We start from the raw sequence: 21,479 nt of genomic DNA, 5'->3' as shown, positions 1-21,479 counted from the left end.
GAGGATAGAGTGCTGGGCCCGGAGTCCGGAAGATCTGAGTTCAAATCCAGACTCAGATGCTTCCCAGATGTGTGACCCTAGGCAAGCCACTTTCCCTATGTCACCTCTGCTCCCTCATCTGTAAAATGGGGATAACAACAGCACCTACCTCCCAGCGTTTGTAAAGAGTGCCAGGCACATGTAAATACCATATAATATAAATTTTATCTATTATTATTAGGACAGCTAGGTGGCACAGTGGATAGAATACCAGGCCTGAAGTCAGGGAGACCTAAGTTCAAATTCCAACTCAGACACTTGACGAGCTGTGTGATCCTGGACAAGTCACTTAACCCTGTTTGCCTCAGTTTCCTCATCTGTAAAATGAGCTGGAGAAGGAAATGGCAGATCACTCTAGTATCTTTGCCAAGAAAACCCCAAATGAGGTCATGAAGAGTCACACAACTGAACAACCCTAAATGCTTCTTGACTTGACTTTGAGACCTGGAATGGCCACCACAAAGGCAGGGCTGCCTGGGGAGCTCTGGGCTCACATCCGCCTGCTCAGAATCCCTGCCTTCCTTCAGGGCTCAGCTTGGGTGCCACCTTCTCTGTGAAGTCTTCCCCGATCCCCTCCCCTGGTTAGTCATTTCCCCCTTCTCATATTACCTAGCATTTACTCACGTTCAAGTTGTGTCTCTCCAACAGAATATTCCTTAACTACAGTACAATTCCTTGAACATTTTTTTAACTAGGCCTCTGTTTTCACTGGCACAAGAACTCCCAGCTGGAAAACTCCCTCTACTGATACAGATAGGCATCTGTTTGACAACTTATATGTTATGGGGTTGCTGGCTCTCTAAGAGGTTAGGTGACTCCCCCACAGTCACAGACCAAGTCTGTGCTTGGAAGAGGGACTTGAACCCAGGTCTTGCTGACTCTGAGTAAGGACAGCTCTTTATCCAAAAGGCAGAGTACTGCCACTCAGGCCTTGGACACAGTAGAAACTTAATAAATGATTGAACTGAATTGAATCAAAATGAATTGAACTGAGGCCTATGCTAGAACTGGCTTCTTAAGAGCCTTTTTTGCTGCTAGACCCAGCCCTGTCTGTTTGAAGGCGTGCTGATGCTGCTTTGCTGACCCCCTTAATTTCATCTAGTCCTGCTCAATCACCACTGGGGGACCCCTGGCAGGTCTCTGGGCCTCCATCTTTTCAACTGTAAAATAAAAGCGTCAGATTAGATGACACCTAAGGCCCCTAGCCTTGAATCTTCCTAGTACCACCTTATTTGGCCGCTAGGACCACGGCTGCCTGGTTTTTCTTAAGCATCAGAGAAGAACAAGCATTTCTGTTTTCTTTTTTCAGATATGGGACAGCTATTTATTTTCTAGACACAAATGAAAAGCTAACACACAAACAGACTGACAATAAGGCAAAACAGAATGCAGTAAGTTAATAACTACAGTCATGCTCTGGGAGCAAGCATTTAAGCACCTACTACGTGCCAGGCAGTGTGCTAAGAGCTATACAAACATCATCTCACTTGATCTTCTCCACAACCCTGGGAGGTAGGCACTACTTGTCGGTTCTATTTTACAGTTGGGGAAAGTGAGGAAGACAGGGGTTTAGTGATTTCCCCAGGTCACATGGCTAGGAAGTGCCTGAGGCTGGATTTGAACTTGGGTCTTCCTGACTCCAGGAAAAGTACCCCCCTGCTTCTTCACCTTCCTACCTGAGGCCCAGTAAATTCAGGGTTTAGATTCTGGCTCCCCCCAAAGCAATGCCTAGAGGAAGGCTGGCTGCAGGAGAGAAGAGAGTGAGAAAGTGATGCCCAGCATCCCATAGGGAGTAAGTAGCAGAAGCAGAATTTGAAGCCAGGCCCTTTGACTACAAATCTCTGTCTGTCTCCTCTCCTCTCCTCTCCTCCTGAGATTCCAATCTCATCTCAGCTTTTCCAATCATCTTCTCCCCCTTCCAGAGCCCAAGGCAATCAGAGGACAAATAAACACAGGAGCCCACATATCTCTGGAGCTTTGGGGTTTACAAAGACCCTACCAAACATCTTATCTGGGAGTCAGGAGGACCAGAATTCAAATCCAGTCTCAGACAAGACACATAACACTTACTAGCTGTGTGACCCTGGGCAAGTCACTTAACCCCATTGCCTAGCCAAAAAAAACAAACCCAAAACCCCAAAACAAACATCTCATCTGAGTTTCAGAACAGCCCCTTGAGGGAGATAATGAGGGTGTATTGTCTGCCTCATTTTAGAGATGAGGACACTGAGGATCAGAGAGGGTAATTGAATTACCCAACGTCATACAGCACATATCAGTCAGAACTCGAACCCAGGGCTCTTTCTGATGCCAAATGCTATCCATCTTTCTACCAGGGAGCCAAAGAACTTCAAAGACTGTTTCATTTTTGCCTTTACACATCAGTGACCAATACCATGTGTGGCACACAGTAGCTACCTAATAAATCCTTAATGCTGGACTGACTTGAAAGTATTCAGAATTATCCGGTTATAGGCTTGCCTCAGATGTCACCTTGTCTAAGCTAGAGCTTCAAAGGAAGGCCCTCCACCACCACCTTCCCTCTGCAGATAAGGGGACAGAGAAAACCCAGACAAGGCCAGAGACTTGCTCAAGGTCAAAGAATGCCATCCAGTCATTTCAGTCCTGTCTGACTCTCCGTGACCCCATTTGGGGTTTTCTTGGCAGATACTGCAGGGGTTCGCCATTTCCTTCCCCAGCTCATTTTACAGATGAGGAAACGGAGGCAGATAGGGTGAAGTGACTCGCCCAGGGTCACACAGCTAGTAAGTGTCTGAGCTCAGATTTGAACTCTGGTCTTCCTGACCTCCTGGCACTCTATCCACTTTGTCACCTAGCCACCCCTCAGAGAATGAGGAACTGCCAAATTAGAATAAGAATTCAGGGCTACTTTCTCCCCTGGCAAGTCCAGGCCTCCTCCTCCAGCATAGCAGGCTCCTCTTCTGGTCCGTGTGTCAAGGTACTCAGCCGCCCAAGGAAACTCTCTCCTTCAGTTACCCTCTCTAGGCTGATACTCAAATCCACCTGTCCAGTTGTCATCTCTCTGCTGACCTCCAATCTCGCCTCTCCAACTGCCCTTCAGACAGCTCAAACTGGATGTCCAGTTGACATCTTTTTTTTTTTTTGCCGTTTGGTGAGGCAATCGGGGTTAAGTGACTTGCCCAGGGTCACACAGCTAGTAAGTGTCATGTGTCTGAGGCCACATTGGAACTCAAGTCCTCGACTCCAAGGCCGGAACTCTACCCACTGCGGCACCTAGCGGCCCCTTCCAGTAGACATCTTAAACTCCCTATGTCCAATATAGATCTCATCACCTTTCCCCTAAGCCCTTCCCAGCTCCTCCCTTCCCTACTACTGGAGAGGGTACCACCATCCTCCCAGTCCCCCCGACCCCCAACCAAGAAGTCCCTCTGGATTCCTCCCTCTCTCTCTCCCCATTCCAAGCGGAGGCAAAGCCCATCGATTCCGCCTTTGCGCCACCTCTCTGTGTGCCCTTCTCTCCTCTGACACTGCCCCCACCCTGGCGCAGACCCTTATCCTTATCATTACCGTTGCCATCTGGCAGAGCCAGGGCTCAAATGCATATCCTCTGATTTCAAATCCAGAGCTCTTACCACTGTCCCACCTGCCTCCCTGTACAGGCTTCTGACAGATCATTCAACCGTCAAGAACAAAACCTCTATTCTAATTGACGACGCAACACTCCATAGGCTACCACCCGACTCTGGAGAGAATTTGGGCTGGCCTGTTCAATTCCTTTTCACACACAAGGAGGGCAGGGGGAGGAGCAAAGCCAAAACATCAAAGAGAATCATGAGGGTAGGAAATCAGAACCCAGCAGCCCCACTCAGGAGAGCTCTCTCTGGCTGAGGAGATGGCCAAAGCCACTGGCCACCAGCTACACCTGGGGACCGTGTGCACAGACACCTGAGTGAGAACAAAATGGCGGAGGGAGTTCTCTAGCTCTACTGTCAGACAGTCAATCAACAAACATTTATTAAGCACCTACTATGTGCCAGGCACCGGGGATACAAAGGCAGGCAAAAGACAGTCTCTGCCCTCAAAGAGCTCCCAGTCCAATGGGGTACATACAAGATATCACCATGGTGTTGACTAGTGACCTCCGAGTCCCTTCCAGCTCTGAGTCCACAGAGATGCCTTCATTCCCTCAGGCTATCCCTTAGCATCTCCTCTTTTTGTCTTTCTGTTCCATCCTTCTCTTCTGGACTTGGGTTTTGCCATATTGGAGAGCCCAGTCCGAAGTGGTCAGGGCCCCACGCGCACTCCTCTGGATTCAGGCAGTCTGCCCTTTCTTGGCAGCTTTAGGCAGGGTTTTGAGCCCATCAGAAGATGGATGGCTTCTGCCCAGGGGCAGGCTGTGGGGCAGATGGAGTGTCCAGTGGGCCAGCACAGCAATAACAGAGTATATGGAGGGGAGAGAAACATAAGAAGCTTACAAAGGCAGGAAGGGACCAAGTGGTGAAGAGCTTTGAATGCCAAATACAGGACTTATATTTTAATTCTGGAGGCAATAGGGAGCCAGAGGAATTTGTTGAGTGGGGGAAGGTGACTTAGACTTTATTTTATTTTATTATAAATTTATTTAGTATTTTATTTTTCCCCAGTTACATGTAAAAGCAATTTTTAACACTCGTTTTTAAAACTTTGAGTTCCAAATTCTCTTCCTCTCTTCCCACCCCGCCTCATTGAGAAAGCAAGCAATTTGACGTTATATGTGTGTAGTCATGCAAAACATTTCCATGTTAGTCATACTGTGAAAGTAAACATAGACCAGAAAAAACCCTCAAGAAAAACAAAGTAAAAAAAAGTGCACTTCAATCTGTATTCAGAGATCAGTTCTTTCTCTGGGGGATGGATAGCATTTTTCATCGTTAAATCCTTCAGAGTTGTCTTGGATCACTGAATTTCTGGGAACAGCTAAGTCATTCACAGCTGATCATCTCACAGTACTGTCTTTACTTTGTACACAGTACATTTCACTTTGCATCAACTTATGTAAATTTTTCCAGGTTTTTCTGAGAAGCATCCTGCTCATCATTTCTTATAACACAATAGCATTCCATCATAATTACATACCATAATTTGTTCAGCCATTCCCCAATGGATGGTCATCTCCTCAATTTCCAATTCTTTGCCACCAGAAAAGAGCTGCTACAAATATTTTTCCATGTATAGGTCCTTTTACTTTTTTTTTTAATCTCTTTTTGTATACAGACCTAGTAGCACTGTTGCTAGGACAAAGGGTATGCATGGTTTTATAGCCTTTTGGGCATGGTTCCAAATTGCTCTACAGAATGGTTCAATTAGTTCACAACTCCACCAACAGTACATTCATGTCTCATTTCCCCCCACATTCCCCTCCAACATTTGTCATTTTCCTTTTCTGTCCTATTAGCCAATCTAATAGGTATGAGGTAGTACCTCAGAATTGTTTTAATTTGCATTTCTCCAATCAATAGTGAGTTAGAGCATTTTTTCATATGGCTATAGATGGTTTTGATTACTTCATCTGAAAACTGTTCATATCTTTTGATCATTTATCAATTGGGGAATGGCTTTTATTTTTATAAATTTGACTCAGTTCACAATATGCTCGAGAAAAGAGGCCTTCATCAGAGGAACTTGCTTTAAGATTTTTTTCAGTTACTATTGCTAACTGTATTTCCCTCCATCCTATTTCCCCCCCTGCCACTTATTCTATTCTCTCCCTCCCTTTACCCTTCTCGCCTCAAAAGTGTTTTGCTTCTGATTACCCCTCCTCCAATCTGCCCTCCCTTCTATCACATGCCCCCTTCTCTTATCCTCTTCCCCTCCTCCTTTACTGTAGGGTAAGAGAGATTTCTATACCCAATTGAGTGTGTGTGTCATTCCTTCTTTGAGCCAATTCTGATGAGAGTAAGATTCACTCACTCCCCTTACCTCCCACCTCTTCCCCTCCACTATAAAAGCTTTAATCTTGCCTATTTTATGTGAGATAATTGATACTATTCTATCTCTCCCTTTCCCTTTCTCCTTGTACATTCCTCTCTCACCCCTTAATTGTTTTTTTAGATATCATCCCTTTATTTTCAACTCAGGCCTGTGCCTTCTGTCTATATATACTCTTTCTAACTGCCATAATAATGAGAAAGTTCTTATGAGTTATAAGTATCGTCTTCCCATGTAGGAATATAAACAGTTTAACCTTATTAAGTCCCTTATGATTTCTCCTTCCTGTTTACCTTTTTATGCTTCTCTTGAGTCTTGTATTTGAAAGTCAAATTTTCTATTCAGCTCTGGTCTTTTCATCAAGAATGCTTGAAAGTCCTCTACTTCATTAAATAGCCATTTTTCCCCGTGAAGGATTATACTCAGTTTTGCTGGGTAGGTGATTCTTGGCTGTAATCATATCTCCTTGACCTCCAGAATATTATATTCCAAGCCTTCTGATCCTTTAATGTAGAAGCTGTTAAATCTTGTGTTATCCTGACTGTGGCTCCATGATATTTGAATTGTTTCTTTCTAGCTGCTTGCAATATTTTCTCCTTGACCTGGGAGCTCTGGAATTTGACTATTAATATTCCTGGAAATTTTCATTTTGGGATCTCTTTCAGGAAGTGATTGGTGGATTCTTTCAATTTCCACTTTGCCCTCTGGTTCTAGAGTATCAGAGCAGTTTTCCTTGATAATTTCTTTCTTTTTTTTTTTTTGGTTCCTTGATAATTTCTTGAAAGATGATGTCTAGGCTGTGTTTTTTTGATCATGGCTTTTAGATAGTCCAATAATTTTTAAATTATCTCACCTGGATCTATTTTCCAAGCCAGTTGTTTTTCCAATGAGATATTTCACATTGTCTTCTATTTTTTCACTTTTGGTTTTGTTTTATTGTTAAACAACTTCTCATGAAGTTGTTTAGCTTCCATTTGCTCAATTCTAATTTTTAAGGAATTATTTTCTTCAGCAAAGTTTTGTCCCTCTTTTTCCATTTGGCTAATTCTGCTTTTTAAGGCATTCTTCTCCTCATTGGCTTTTTGGACCTCTTTTACCATTTGGACTAGTCTGTTTTTAAGGTGTTATTTTCTTCAGTAATTTTTTGTGTCTCTTTTATCAAGCAGTTGACTCCTTTTTCATGATTTTCTCGCATCACTCTCATTTCTCTTCCCTCTTCCCAATCTTTCCTCTACTTCTCTCACTTGATTTTCAAAATCCTTTTTGAGCTCTTCCATGGCCTGAGACCAATTCATATTTTTCTTGGAAGCTTTAGATGTAGGAGCTTTGACTTTGTTATCTTCTTCTGAGTGTGTGTTTTAATTTTCCTTGTCACCATAGTAACTTTCTACGGTCAGAATTTTTTTCTGTCGTTTGCTCATTTTCCCAGCTTATTTCTTGATTTTTAAATCTTTGTTAAGTAGGGCTCTCCTTCTAGGGTGGTGGGTGTACTGTCCAAAGCTTCAGGGGTTGTGCAGCTGTTTTCATTTTTTTTCTTTTTATTTTATTTTGTAGGCAATTGGGGTTAAGTGACTTGCCCAGGGTCATACAGCTAGTGAGTGTCAAGTGTTTGGTCTGAGGCCGGATTTGAACTCAGGTCCTCCTGACTTCAGGGCTGGTGCTCTATCCACTGCACCACCTAGCTGCCCCTGTGTGCAGCTGTTTTCAGAGATGCTTCTAGGGACCTGTAAGTTTTCAGTTCTTCCAAGGCAAGCATGATTTAAGGAGAGGTACCTACTCCTCTCCTGGCCTGTGAGTGACCCCAAGCACTCTTTTCTGCCCTGAACTGTGACGAGGGTCCCCCATTCCACTGTGACCTCAAGCTCTGGTGTGCTAGCGCTTTTCCTCACCCTGGGACTGCCACCTAGGACTGCGACCCAGATCTGAGTAGGGGCAAAGCGACAGAGTCCTGCCTCAGTGCCAGCCAAGAGAGCTCTGTAATCTCCTTCTGACCCGTTGTTTGATCCCCTGACCACCTGTGGGCAGAGAGCTCCAGAAGCAGCAGCCACCACCGCCACTGCTGACTCAGTGGCTCCCAACGACCGCCCCTGCTCTGCTGGGGCCTGCACTGGAATGTGCTCCCCTCTCACCCTGGTGCGACACCCCTTTCCTGCCAACCTTCTGAGTCATCTTTGGCTGGAAAATCGTTTCACCTGTCCTTCTGTGGATTCTGCTGCTCCCGGAATTGTTTTATGGCAGTCTTTAAAGGTGCTTGGAGGGGTTTTGGGGAGGCTCAGGCAAGTCGCTGCCTTTTCTCCGCCATCTCGGCTCCAGCCTGGGACTCAGACTTTAGGGAAATCATTTCGGTGCCAGTGTAAAGTGCTGGAGTCAGACTTTGATAGAACCATCTTGCCAATCACATCCTGATTTGTTGGTGTTGTTCAGCCCTGTCCAACTCTCCATGACCCCATTTGGGGTTTTCTTGGCAAAGATCCTGGAGTGGTGCGCCATTTCCTTCTCCAGCTTATTTTACAGATGAGGAAACTGAGGCAAACAGGGTGAAGTGACTTGCCTAAGGTCACACAGAATAGTAAGTGTCTGAGGCTGGATTTGAACTCAGGTCTTCCTGACCCTAGGCCTCGCACTCTCTCCACTGCACCACCCAGCTGCCCACATATTGACTTAGAAAACCACATATTGACCTTTTCCATATTTTATGGTATTTTAATTTATTTTATTAAATATTTCCTAATTACATTTTAATCTAGATTGGGCTGCACCTGGGAGTACTGTGGGCCCAATTCCAGCAGTGAATTTGAGGCCTCTGGTGTAGAGGACAGATTGGAGTGGGCAAAGACATCAATGAAAGCCTCTGGGCAGAAATCACCCATCCTCTGATGGGCTCAAAACCCTGCCTAGAGCTACCAAGAGAGGGCAGGCTGCCTGAATCCAGAGGAGTGCGCATAGGGCTCTGACCACTGTGGACTGGGCTCTCCAATATGGCAACCCAAATCCAAGAGAGAAGGATGGAACAGAAAGACAAAGAGGTGATGCCTGAGGGAATTAAGGCATCCCTGTGGACTCAGAGGTAATTAGTCAATCCTTATTTTACAAAGGAGGAAACTGAGGGCCTGAGTGCCCAAGTGAATTGAATTCACTTTGTCAGGCCCCTATTAAGCACTGTGCTCCAGGCTGGAAGAGGAAAGAAGGAAGGACAGAAGGAAGGGAGGCAGGGAGGGAGGAAGAGAAAGAAGGGAAAGAAAGAAAGGGAGAGAGAACTAGAGACAGAGAGAAAGGAAGGAAGGAAGGAAAGAGGGAAGAGGGAAGGAGAGAGAAAGAAAGGAAGGGAGAGAGAAAAAGGGAGGGAATGAGAGAGGAAGGAAGGAAGGAAAGAAGGAAAGAAAGAAAGGAAGGAAGGAAGAAAGAAGAAAGGAAAGAAGGAAGAAAAAAGGGAGGGAGGGAGAGAGAGAAAGGAAGGAAGGAAGCAAGGGAGGGACAAAAAGAAAGGAAAGAAAAATGAAAGAAAGCTGCTACCCTTAAGGAATTAGCATTCTACAAAGGGGAAATGTAACATATTTACAGACAAGTAAATGCACTACATAGGAAATAAATACAAAATAATTGGGGTGAGGTTGAAGAACTAACGTGTGAAGGAGTTTAGGAAGCCCTCCTGCAGGAGGTGTCCTTAAGCTGACTCCTGGAAGGCGCTGGGGACTCCAAGAAGAGGGAGAGCATTGTACAGACAGTGGAGAGCCTGGCTGATAAGGCTGAAGATGGAAAATGAAAGGGACTCTCCAGGGAACAGGAAAAAGGCCTGTCTGTGCCTGGCATTGCGTTCATGAGGGAGACTGACATATAATCTGCCTGAAAAGACGCTGGATTGTAAAAGGGTTTAAATGACAAATAGACGAGCCTGTATTTGAACCTAGAGGCCACAAGAAACCACTGAAGCGTCTTGAAATTTTATTAAGTGCCTACTATGTGCCTGGCACTGTGGGATACAAAACAAAGGCAATCAGGGGACACATGTTCCCCTGAGTGGAAGGGGTAACACGTCACTGGGAAGCTGGGTGGTGCAGTGGATAGAGCACCAGCCCTGGAGTCAGGAAGACCTGAGTTCAAATCCGGCCTCAGACACTTACTAGCTGTGTGACCCTGGACAAGCCACCTAACCTTTGTTTGCCTTAATCCCCTGCAGAAGGAAATAGCAAACCACTCCTGTATCTTTGCCAAGAAAACCCCAAATGGGGTCATGAAGAGACTGAAAAATAACTGAAATACAATCATATAACAGCTGGCACTTACCTAGCTGGAGTGGGAGGAGGGTCCCTGGGATCCATGAAGGCATCAGAGAAGTTCTGGGCACCTTCTAGCAAGAGCTGGGGTCCAGGGCTCAGGTCTGACCCCACCCACCCCTCAGTGGGCAGATCTGGAGGCATGGCTTCTCCAGTGAGAGACCCTGCTCCCAATCCCTCCATCACAAATCAAGTCCAGAGAGATGGGTAGATGATGAAGTCAGACCCTGGCACCAGGGGGAATGCGGTACCTACCTTTCCACTGGCCTCTTCTGAGGAGATGAGGAAGAGGAAGAGAAAGACGGGGAGGAGACGGTGGAGGAAGACCCAGACTCAGAAGAGTCTCTCCTGGAAGAATTGGACAATTTGGGGTGAGGCGCTTTATAGGGTGATACCAGCGTCAGACTGTGTGGGAAGATTGCTGTCTCCAGAGTAAGAGGGCCTGGGTTCATGTCTTGCCTGGGTGCTTATGAATCATAAGTCTCATGAGACCTTGGGCAAATTCCATGCCCTTTGGGCTCTATTTTCCTCATACGTAAATGAGGGGGGTGGGCTGGACTATAAGACCTCCATGGCCTCTTCCACTTCTGGAATCACAAGGATCTCTCCTGAAAGAACAGAATAGTTTGGGATGATACCAGCACCAGGCCCTGGATTCAAATTCCACCTCTGTCACTTACTACTTTGAGTGAACCTTTGTGGGCCTCAGTTTCCACAGCTGTCAAATGAGGGGATTGGACGAAATTACCTCTGTGGTCTCTTTTGGGAGAAGTCCCCAAAGGAAAGCCAGAGAGAGGCCTTAAATGAGGCTGTGCTGGGAGTAGTCTGTGGCCCAATAAAATGGGGCTATCTGAGGGCTGAAGGGCACATGGTAAGTGCTTGCTGAATTGAATTAATGCTCTGGTGATGGATGAGTGAATGAATAATGGCCTAAAGATGCTACTAGAGCAACATTATGGAGGGGAATCCACCCACATGGCAAAGGGGGCATTCGTGATTGCATAAACTCTGGTCTGTTTGTTAAACAACCAATTAATTATCTTATTATCCCTAAGAGAGGTAGTGTGTGTAGTGGATAGAGCGCTAATCTTGAAGCCAAGAGGACCTGGGTTCAAGACATCGTGGCTGTAGGACCCTGGACAAGTCATGTATCCTCTGTTATACCAGCCCCAAATGGGGTCTTGACCCACAGTTTAAGAAGTGCTGAAGAGGTTGTGAGTGGAAAAAAATTTACGAAGGCCCTGCTCTAGACAACCATTTAATACTATAAAGTTGTAGGGAAGGCACTAAGCTTTGTTGGTAGGGGAGTTCCTCACCTGAGACCTCCCCATCTATCCATGAATCACAGGTCTGGTCCCTATCCATAAGACCCTATCCTCTTAAATCCTAGGAGAGGTGTGGTATGTGCCATTCACCTGAAGCCGGTGTGACCAGGACAAGATTTGTACATAAGTGGGTGGCGGCTCTGAGAAATAATAATGGCAAAAACTCCTAACAAGTCAATGAATCAGGGAGTGTAGGTGTTAGATTATCTGACTTTGCAGTGGAGGACCTGAGGTACAAAGAAGTCACAAAGGTAGAAGAAGCTAGAACTCAAATACAGGTCTCCCACTTCCAAATCTAATAGGGTTCTCCCCATACCATGCTGGTCCAGCATGGACAGTGATAGGACACAAATATGGTCTAGATAAAACCAAAGCGAAAATCAAAACAGAAAAAGAAAACTATGGACCAATACTGAAACTGATTGGGGGGGGGGCAAGGACCAAAAGGGGGGTCCCAATCAAATTACTGAGATTCACAAATAGTGGTCTCCTTATCCCCTTCCTGGCAACATACCTGTCCTTGGGGTCTTCCCTTGGGCTTTTGCTCTGTGGGGAAAAAGCCCCCAGTGGTTTCCAGTCAGAAAGGTCAACATCTTGCTCTTTCTTCTTCTCTTTTTCTCTTTCCATTGATTTCTCCTTTTTGGGGGTCTCAGGGGCATCTGGAAGGAAACAGACTGTGCTATCACCTAGGTATAATCCCTGGGTGTGTCTTAAACATCCCTCTTCACAGGAGGCACTTGATAAATGTTCACTGAGTGAATTCAGTCCCTCAGTTTCCCTACCTGGGAAATAGGAATGGGGATGTAAGACAGCCAGGAGAAATCAGACCTAGCTACACATGGGACCGCTCAGCAGACAGGTAGCGCCCCCTAGTGGTCACCATGGCTGGATGAGTTTAGAGCCCCCAAGCTCATGGGGCTGATTCCAGGTCAATGAGGGTGCCTCAAAACTGGCCTGGGTAGTGGGGTGAAGTGGGGAAACTGCCTGGCACAAGCAGCGGTTATCCTGGCTGAAGTTAGAGGCCTCGTGTGGGCTGGAGACGAGCAGAGACATCTGAGATTCCTAAGGACCGGAGTGTTGGAGGGTGTGGAGACAGTGAGAGGAGAATTTCAAAGCCCCATCTAATTAGAAGGGGATAAATAAATTAACACCGATCCTGGCACTTAAAAAATCATACAAGAGCTTATCTGATTTTACAGCCTAGAAACACACCTATTCCTTTCCAATGCAGTAGCCAAAGGCAAGAGATTCAGAAAATCTCAGTTGGATCCACTGTGCCTCAGTTTCCTCATCAGTCAAATGAACGGGTTGCGATAGAGGACCGCTGAGGCCCCTTCTGGCTGTAAATCTATGGTTCTGGGATGTCAGAGGTCATTGGCCTCTGTTTGAAGCTCTCCAGGATAAGATGGAGAGTCCAGGGCAAGAGTGTAACAGACCATAAGGCAGGTTAGCAAGATGGATCCTGTTCTCAGGGAGGGTAAAAGAGAGTTGTTCAGAGCAGATGTCTCATGGGGAAGCAGTTAATTGGCTCAGAGGACAGGAAAACCTGGGTTCAAATCTAACCTCAGACACTTAGGAGCTTTGTGACCCCAGGCAAGATCCTCATCTGTAAAATGGGAATGATGGCACCTACAGCCCATGGTTGTCTTGAGAATCAGATGAGATATTTGGAAAGTCCTTTTGCAAACTTTAAAGTACTCTATAAATTCTAGCTATTATTATTATATGCCAGAAGAAGTCAAGCTAGCTCACGTAAGAACTGTGGACATCAGTCAGGAGAGGAAAAGAAGAGAGGTCATCTTGGGGAGGAAACAGATAGAAAAAGTGGTATAGGAAGGAAAGAGAGAAACAAGTATTTATTAAAAGCCTACTGTGCACCAGGCACTGTGCTAAGGAAAGGAGGAAACAAGCATTTATTAAGAGCCTACTGTATGCCAGGCACTGTTCTAGTCAACAACTGAGGAGGTTGGAGCAGATTCCCTGTGTTAAGGGGGGGCATGTTAGCAGGCCAGGGGCAAAGCCTGGGTCTAAAGAGGGTACCCTGGGCAGGGCTGGCGAGGCTGGATAGGCAGGGACCACCTGGGCCCCCAAGCCTAATGGGAGGGGTCTGCCCTCTCTCCATGCTATAATTAATCCTCAACTGGAGATCACAAAGGGAGGGTTAACAGCTGTCTTGACTAATCCAAACCTTCATCTCCACCAGTCAAAATCCTTCAAGGCCTACTTCTCCTGCCAACCCTCCAGGAAGCTTTCCTTGATTCTGATCCCCCCTCAAACACACACACACACACACACACACACACACACACACACACACACACACTCACACGCGCACACACACACATCAAATTTCCTAGGGTAGCTTGTCTGAATTTTTCCTTTGCTCCTGTCACACCAGTAAAAATAATAGCTAGCTATATAGCACTTTAAGTTTGGCAAAGGACTTTACATATTATCTCATTTGACCCTCAAGACAACCTTGTAAAGTATATCATTACCATTTTATAGATAAGGAAACTGAGGCTGACTTGCCCAGGGTAGCACAGATAGGAAGTCTCTGAGTTAGGGCTGAAACTCTTCAGAACCCTGCAGCTGTCTGCATGCCCCCATACTCCCTCCCATGCTCAGGACAGCACCTGTTTTGTTTTCCATCTTTGTGGGCCTAACCCTTAGCATTGTCGGCCCTTTGTCCGGGCCTCCCTGCCTCCCTAACCTGTTACTGGAGCTATTTCAAAGCAGTCACACTGACATATGGGGATTTTCTCTCTGTCCCAATAGCCTAAACTCTCTTGTACTAATAAACAAGGAAATAATTCAAGTAGGGATTACTAGGAGGAGGAAAACCAGGAGGACCAGAGAGAGCCAGGCACAGATTAAGCTAAGAGCAGGAAGGGCCCTCCCCTCCCTGGCCAGGGCCTGTAAGTTGGAGGGACCCCTGCAGCTCCACCTTGTATCACAAACTGCCTTGGAAATAATGACTCAGGGGGAGGCTGGGAAGGTCACTTAAGGGTGTGTTGCCACAGGGCGCCATCTGCTCTTAATTTTCTCCTGGACTGAAATCCATTACAGGACAACAAAAAGCCTGGACCTAAGAGGCAGGAAGCCCTTGTGACCTCTGGCAAATCATGTCATCTCAGTGAGATTCAAGTTTTCTTTTCTTCGAACCTTAGTTTTCTCCATCTTTAAAATGGGGATAAATATAACTCCCATTACTTCTCTCACCAGGCTGTTGTGAGGACAATGCCATAAAAATGTTAATGTTTTAGCTGTCCACAAAGTAGGTACCCAGATCATGAATCATCTGTCTGTTGTGTCTTCTGTGGAACCTGGAAAACCTTGCCCTGTATGCTGAGGGACCCCAGAGAGCCAGAACTAGGGATATTTTCACTTGAGTAAAAAAAAAAAATTGTGTGTGTGTGTGTGTGTGTGTGTGTGTGTGTGTATACAGACATACATAATATATATATATGTATTATATATACATATATATATATATATATATATATTTAGAGAGAAAGAAAGAGAGGCAAGGAGGGGTATTAGGTAGGTGAGCAGAGGATATGTGAGTATGAGTATATTTGAGGTGGAAGACTGGACAGTTTGGGCCCCCTCCCCTCAAGCCTGGAGGCGGCCTGTGCTCAGGACAAGGTGGGAGACAGAGGTTACTGTGTGGTCCAGTGTGTATGTGTTATATAGCTTACACCCCCCCCCCCCAGCACCCTGAGGCACAAGCCCAGCTAGGGGCCACAGTGGATAGAGCTCTGGGCCTGGAGTCAAGAAGACCTTAGTTTAAATCCAGCCTCAGACACTTACTAGCTGTGTGACCCTGGGCACTTCACCCTGTTTGCCTCAGTTTCCTCATCTGTAAAATGAGCTGGAGAAGGAAATGGCAAACCACTCCGGTATCTTTACCAAGAAAACACCAAATGAGGTCACAAAGAGTCAAGACATAACTGAAAAATGACTGAACGACAACAAATTATGGTTCTTGGTGTGTGATATGTGCACATATGTTGTACAATGCATGCATGGATTTCAACCTCAATGCGCCTGACTGGTTAGTACTCGGATGGGAAACCAATATGGAATACAGATGCTGAAGGTGGGGTTTTTGTTGTTTTCTGAGAGGCACCATAGCATAATGGATAAAACAACATTAATAGCTAGCATTTATATAGTGCTTTACAAATATAATCCTCACAACAACCCTCTAAGGTATATTATCCCCATTTTACAGATGAGGGAACTGAGGCAGGCAAAGGTTAAGTGACTTGCCCAGTGACACACAGAAAGTGTCTGAGGCCACATTCAAACTCAGCTCCTCCTGACTCCAGGCCTGGCACTCTAACCACTGCACCATCTAGCTGCCCATGTGTGTATGTACGTGGCTGAAACAGGGAAGTAATACCAACTTTTGGACCAATAAAATAAATAAATAAAATCGATCTCCCTGCTCCCAAGTCTCAGTGGCCTCTTCAAAGGACCGCTTAAAAGACTGAGGCATAGGGCCCTAACCCTGCCAGGGACTGAGGGATTCTGACCCCAGGAGATGGTGGGTGCACCGAGGGCTTCTCTCACCTAGGAGCCGTTTCCAGTTCTTGATGAGAACTTTGGCCAACGCCACCACCTCCTTATCCACGCAGTGCTTACGGACCCCGTTGACGGCAATCCCAATCCTGGTGGTCTGGAAGAAGAAAGAGATTCAGGACTAGACTCCAGTCTCCATCCCGGCCCTCCTTGGGGTGAGGCTGGGGCATGTGTTTGACAAAGGATGCTCAGTGAGGCTGGAGAAGATATATTCACATTAATAGCTGCTCGATCTGTCCAATACCCATCTCCCAGGCGTGAACACTGATGAAAGCTCTGACCCCCAACACTAACCAATAACTGAGATGTTGGACCTTAATTTCCCATCTCCAAGCCTTTGCACAGGCCGTTCCCACCGTGCCTGGAATGCACTCCCTCCTTACTAGAAGAATCCTAATTTTCTTCAAATCTGGTGCTGGGGGCTACTTCCTACATGAACCCTCCTAGATCTCCTCAGCCACTAGCGCTCCCATCCCTCTAAATTTACCTTATATCTACACAGGTTCTCAGTAGAATGTAAGCTTCTTGAGGTCAGGAGCCTACATTCCCCTGGGAAAAATAACAGGAATTTTTTTTTTTTGCTTTGCATCTCTAGCACTCAGCACAAGGCCTGCCACATATTAAGTGATGAGCATTGATGGAAGGCCTGAGCCCTCAACAGTGACCAGCATTAACCAAGGCTTGAGGCTCTGCTGTCATCCACAGGACAGAACTGAGAGTAAGAACAATGCCCTTTTAGAAATACCGTCCTGGGGCCAAAGACTTGGCCTGAGAAGGAGGGCTGAGGACAAAGGGGCTTCCCTGGCAAAGTCAGGCCCCACACAATGTGGGGCCAGACTGGGGAAGGAGAGCGAGCATTGTAAAAAAAAAAAACAAAAAATGCAGCCTCTGACCTCTCCTGGAAGGGAGCCTGACCAGGGAGTGCCTCGTTCTGATGCTAATTTATTTCCCTAGGGACTAGGTTCCCAGGATCCCACCCACAGAGTTTCTCAACATAGAGAGGGTGCTCAGGCTCCCTGCTATAGGGGCGGCACCCTCACCCAGATTCTCTCTTTTAGGATCCAACAAATAGAATGCATCATGGAGATCACCTTCCCCCTTCTCTCCTCTACATGGCCCTTTCTACCCAGGCTCTCTATTGTAGGGGCCCCCAAACATGAGATATCCTCCCTCAGGACCTTTGCTGCAGGGCCCCTCTCTTCTTGCAGGGTCTTCCTCCCCAGGATCTCTCCTGCTGCCCCCACCCCCACCCCTTCCTGGCTCTGTCCCAAAGGGCTTCTCATGCAGGGCCCCAAACGTGATCTATGTTACAGCTCTCCTTCCCCCGCCCCATTCTTTTTCTTTTGAAAGGTCCCTCCTTCTCCCAGGCTCTCTCCTTGCAGGGCCTCCCAAACCAGGTTCTAGGCCTGTCAAAAACTTCCCACCTGCAGTAACTGGATTGACATCTTGTAGCCACTCAGTTTCTTCAGGAGATCCAGGGCTCCTTCCTGAAGGAGAGCACCGAGTCAGTATTATGTACCCTGACCCCAGCTGAATTTCAAATGACACCTGATACAGGTAGGGTAAGTGGAGGGTGCCTCAGTTTCCCCACCTGTAATAATACGCCCCATTTCAATAACATTTCTTTGCAACAACCTAGTGAGGTGGTTAGGGTAAATGTAATTCCCATTTTACAGGTGAGAAAGCTGAGGCTCAAAGCTGTGGAACATATCCTGGATTAACAAAGCTAGTGATTTTTCAAGGGTCAGATCCTTAACTGTTGCCTCCAGACTCCCAAATCTTATATTCTCCCATCTAACCTCATTGCTCCTCTCGAATGAAGGGGTTGGATTAGACAGTCTCTGAAGAGAAAAGGGTACAGGGGAGCAGCGACATGATAGCTGTCTCCAAGCATCGGAAAGGATATCAAATGCCCGGAGTACAAATCCTGCTTCTAATTCAGGATCAGACCTGTACGACCTTGAGTTTGGGCCTGGTTCCTGATCTGGCAAAGATGGCGGCTGTACTAGATGGTTCCTAAGGGCTCCATCTCAGCTTCAGATCTGTGGTGCTGTGTGTGGAGCTGGGACCAGATGTGTTCTCCCCACAAAGGTCAGAACCAGCAGCAATGCATGGGAAAGGCAAAGGGACAGACTTCGGCTGGAAGTCAGGGAAAACTCTCCAAAAGGAGAGCTCCCCAAGGAGTGAAATGAGGGCTTCAACAGTGGAGTGAGGATGCCTTTTCAGGTCTAAGTTGAATTTGATGGGTTCTACCTCAAGAAATCCCTCCCAAGGTTATTTTATACATCTCTTATCACTGAGGCACAAGAGGCCTGCCTCCTCACACCCCAGGAAGGAAAGTCATCTATAGCCTCAGCTAAGCTTGAACCACAGATCCCAGCCCCAAGTATAGCTTTCTTTTTCTTTTTTTTCCCCCAGAAAACACAGGTCTGCCAACCAAAACATTCCTGCTGGGTTCCTTGGAAATTACTGTAAGGAGTCTCTCAAGGGGCCTCTATCCATTTTCAGTGACTATCATTAAATACAAGGTCTTAAAAGGAACGTAGAACATGTAATAATTACAGTAGAAAAGAACCTTGGACCATAGAATGTCGGGGCTGAGGGGTTTTAGAACACAGAATGTCAGGGCTAAGCTGAAGACACACAGCATGATTTTAGGGCCTAACATGTCAGAGCTGGGAGGAGTCTCAATTTCACGTATAAGATAAAAATTCTGGACTAAAATGATCTGTCTCTCCCGATTCTAAAGCCGCTAATTCTAGGACCTTGAAGATTATCCAGTCCAGGCCCCTCATTCTCCGTGTGTATCTGTCCCATGTGATTTGTGCACATGAATGTGCATGATTGCTTCAATTCATATATGTAGCTGGATTTCTGTGTGTAGGTGACCCAGTAAATTAGCAAGTTTATTAAGCAACCATACTAAGTCCAGATCCCTTAGGTACTAAGGGAGATACAAAGTTTAGATGAGACATAATCCATGCCTTCCAAGAGCTGGGGGGGGGGAGATTCACAAACAGATTAAATCTGTGTTATTATTAGTAGAGAAAACTCCCTCCACCGATACAGGTTAACATCATCTCTACAACTCATAGAGTTGACTAAAGGAAGTAAAATGACTCGTCCAAGGTCACCTCAGCCAGTATCAGAAGACTCAAACCTAGGTCTTCCTAACTTCAAAGCTATCTGCTTCCCCTGCTAAAAACCAGTATGTGATGAATACAACTGAGAGGTGTTTTGAAAGTGGGAAGTGGGAAAAGGTGAAGAGGGGAACAAGGCAGACTTGGTGAAGAAAGGGGTACGAATTAGGTTAATTCAATAGGAACATGGTTGGGGAGTGTGTGTGTGTGTGTGTGTGTGTGTGTGTGTGTGTGAGAGAGAGAGAGAGAGAGAGAGAGAGAAGGCCTTGCATCTATCTACATTTCTTGATGCTTATAGGCTAAGCTAAGGCAGTAATGTACCAAGCAGCAACATCCGAATTTTACTCTGGAGCAGTATTTAGCCAGTAAAGACTTTTGGTTAGAAAAACAGCATAGCCAAATCTATGAATCAGGAAGATAATGTCTGACAGTGGTATAGGGGATATCTGGGAGGAGGGAAGACCTGGCTCCATGTCAAACATTTTCTTCTCTAACGTCAACCTGACGGTAAAAAGACCACAAGTCAGACATGGACTGATGAGTGGAAAAGTAAAGTCTGGGCAATTTCGTGACTGCTGAATTGGCCAGCCCTTTGGAGGGACCAGACCCAGAAGCCATGGCCAAGGTAAACGTAAGTTTATAATGAGACTGATTGAGTCCTGCAGACTGTATAAAGCCTGCATTGTGCATGGAACACCAATTGGGATTTTCCTAGCACCTCACCCTGTTTGGGGGACTGAGATGCTTTCATACGAAAATACCTCCTTTGGGGACCAAATCCTTGACCAGTTACTTCTCACTGTGACTGCAGGGTATAGAGGAAACTTCTGGGCCTCCTCAATTAAAAGCTGGGAAATAACCAGAGATTTTAAACCACACTCATTAGCTGGCCATGTTGCAACTCCAAGAATTCGGGGCTGAGTCAGAATCACAATCAGAAGTCACTTCTGAGCCTCAATTTCTTCCCCTGTGAAGTGAAAATAATACCTGTATTGTCTACCCTCACAGGAGTTATTGTGACTCTAATGAGTTCAGATATGTGCTACATCAATGTCAGTTAATAATTATTATTCCATTGCACTGACCCGGATCATGTGACACTTTCTTACCCAGGACTTTGCTCCATCCCCCTCCCCCCATTTCATGTTTTATTCAATTCAATAGCTACAGTGTTTAAGGTAAACAATGGCTAGGGGGTCCTGGAGATTTAGCTTCAAGCCCAACTCTAACACAGGCTGGGCAGCAGTGACTGAGAGCCTTTAAGCTCAGATTGTACATTACAAAGGAGTTGTGCAACTGCATTAGTGAATGGGGTTTCCACATAGGGATTTCTCCAAACAATTTCTCCACTGGCCTCAAGAGCACACTCCCCCTTCCAAAAAACCCTCACTATGTATATGTCTATATAGGTGTGTGTTTACATATGCGTTAAGTCACTATCAGATTCTAGAAGTACAAAAAGTCTCAGTTCTCAAGGTACTTAATTCTAGTAGGAAATATGGCCTATAGGGAAGTAAATACAAGGTAATTTAAGGAAGGGCTGAGCAATCACACCTGAGGATATCAGGAAAAGCTTCAAATGACCTTGGGCTTTGAAAAAAGAGGCTCCAGAAAGGCAGATGGACCAGGGAGCGCATCCCAGGCCTGTAATGATGTGAAAAAAACTGCTTCTTTTGGCTAGCAGAGAGAGCATGACTGGTAGTACAGTGAAATAAAGGTGGGGAGGCATTATTCTTACAGACCAACTAGTTCAACACCACCACCACCACCCATTTTAGAGAGAAGGAAACTGAGGCCTGGGAAAGTGACCTATAATAAAAGGCAAGAAATCCAACAGTCTTTCCAGGGCATAAGATGCCTCCCATGAGACAGAGCCACCTCTGTGGAGGGCCTTTAAATGTCCACTGAAAGAGAGCATTTTCAACAGGGCGGTGGGTGAGAAGCCAGGCTGCAAAGAGAAAAGCCAAGGGGTGATGAGAAGGCAGAGGCAGCCAGTGTAGACACACTTTTCTAGGCGTCTGGCAGCGTCAGGGAAGACAGAAAAGGATCTGGCATTCAGAACTGCCCTAAATGGAGACATCCTTCCAACTCAGATTTCCTTGCTTTACTGAGTGAGTGCTGTAAACGAGCCGGGTGAAAACGCGGGCTCGCGCTAGGATGCGATG

At 46.1% G+C, this 21,479-nt stretch overlaps 1 protein-coding gene across 4 annotated transcripts in view; it reads right to left on the bottom strand.

The window, feature by feature from the left end:
• Positions 1-21,479, bottom strand: part of TCEA3 (transcription elongation factor A3) — a 37,246-nt gene that overhangs the window by 13,705 nt on the left and 2,062 nt on the right. For all 4 annotated transcript variants that reach the window (XR_013482520.1, XR_013482521.1, XR_013482522.1 and 1 more), the window contains exons 2-5: positions 17,599-17,661; positions 16,166-16,271; positions 12,102-12,246; positions 10,518-10,610 (exon numbers count right to left, since the gene is read on the bottom strand). Coding sequence is in view for 1 of the 4 variants with exons in the window: in XM_078145606.1 (XP_078001732.1) it covers positions 10,518-10,610; positions 12,102-12,246; positions 16,166-16,271; positions 17,599-17,661 (407 nt within the window). In the remaining 3 variants the exon portion in view is untranslated. The remainder of the gene's footprint in view (positions 1-10,517; positions 10,611-12,101; positions 12,247-16,165; positions 16,272-17,598; positions 17,662-21,479) is intronic.

This window comes from Phascolarctos cinereus, unplaced genomic scaffold (genome assembly GCF_003287225.1).
Source record: "Phascolarctos cinereus isolate Bilbo 61053 unplaced genomic scaffold, phaCin_HiC Scaffold_726;HRSCAF=1367, whole genome shotgun sequence".
Taxonomy (NCBI): Eukaryota; Metazoa; Chordata; class Mammalia; order Diprotodontia; family Phascolarctidae; genus Phascolarctos; species Phascolarctos cinereus.
Note: the sequence above shows the minus strand (reverse complement) of the source record. Positions and strands in the feature narration are given on the sequence as shown.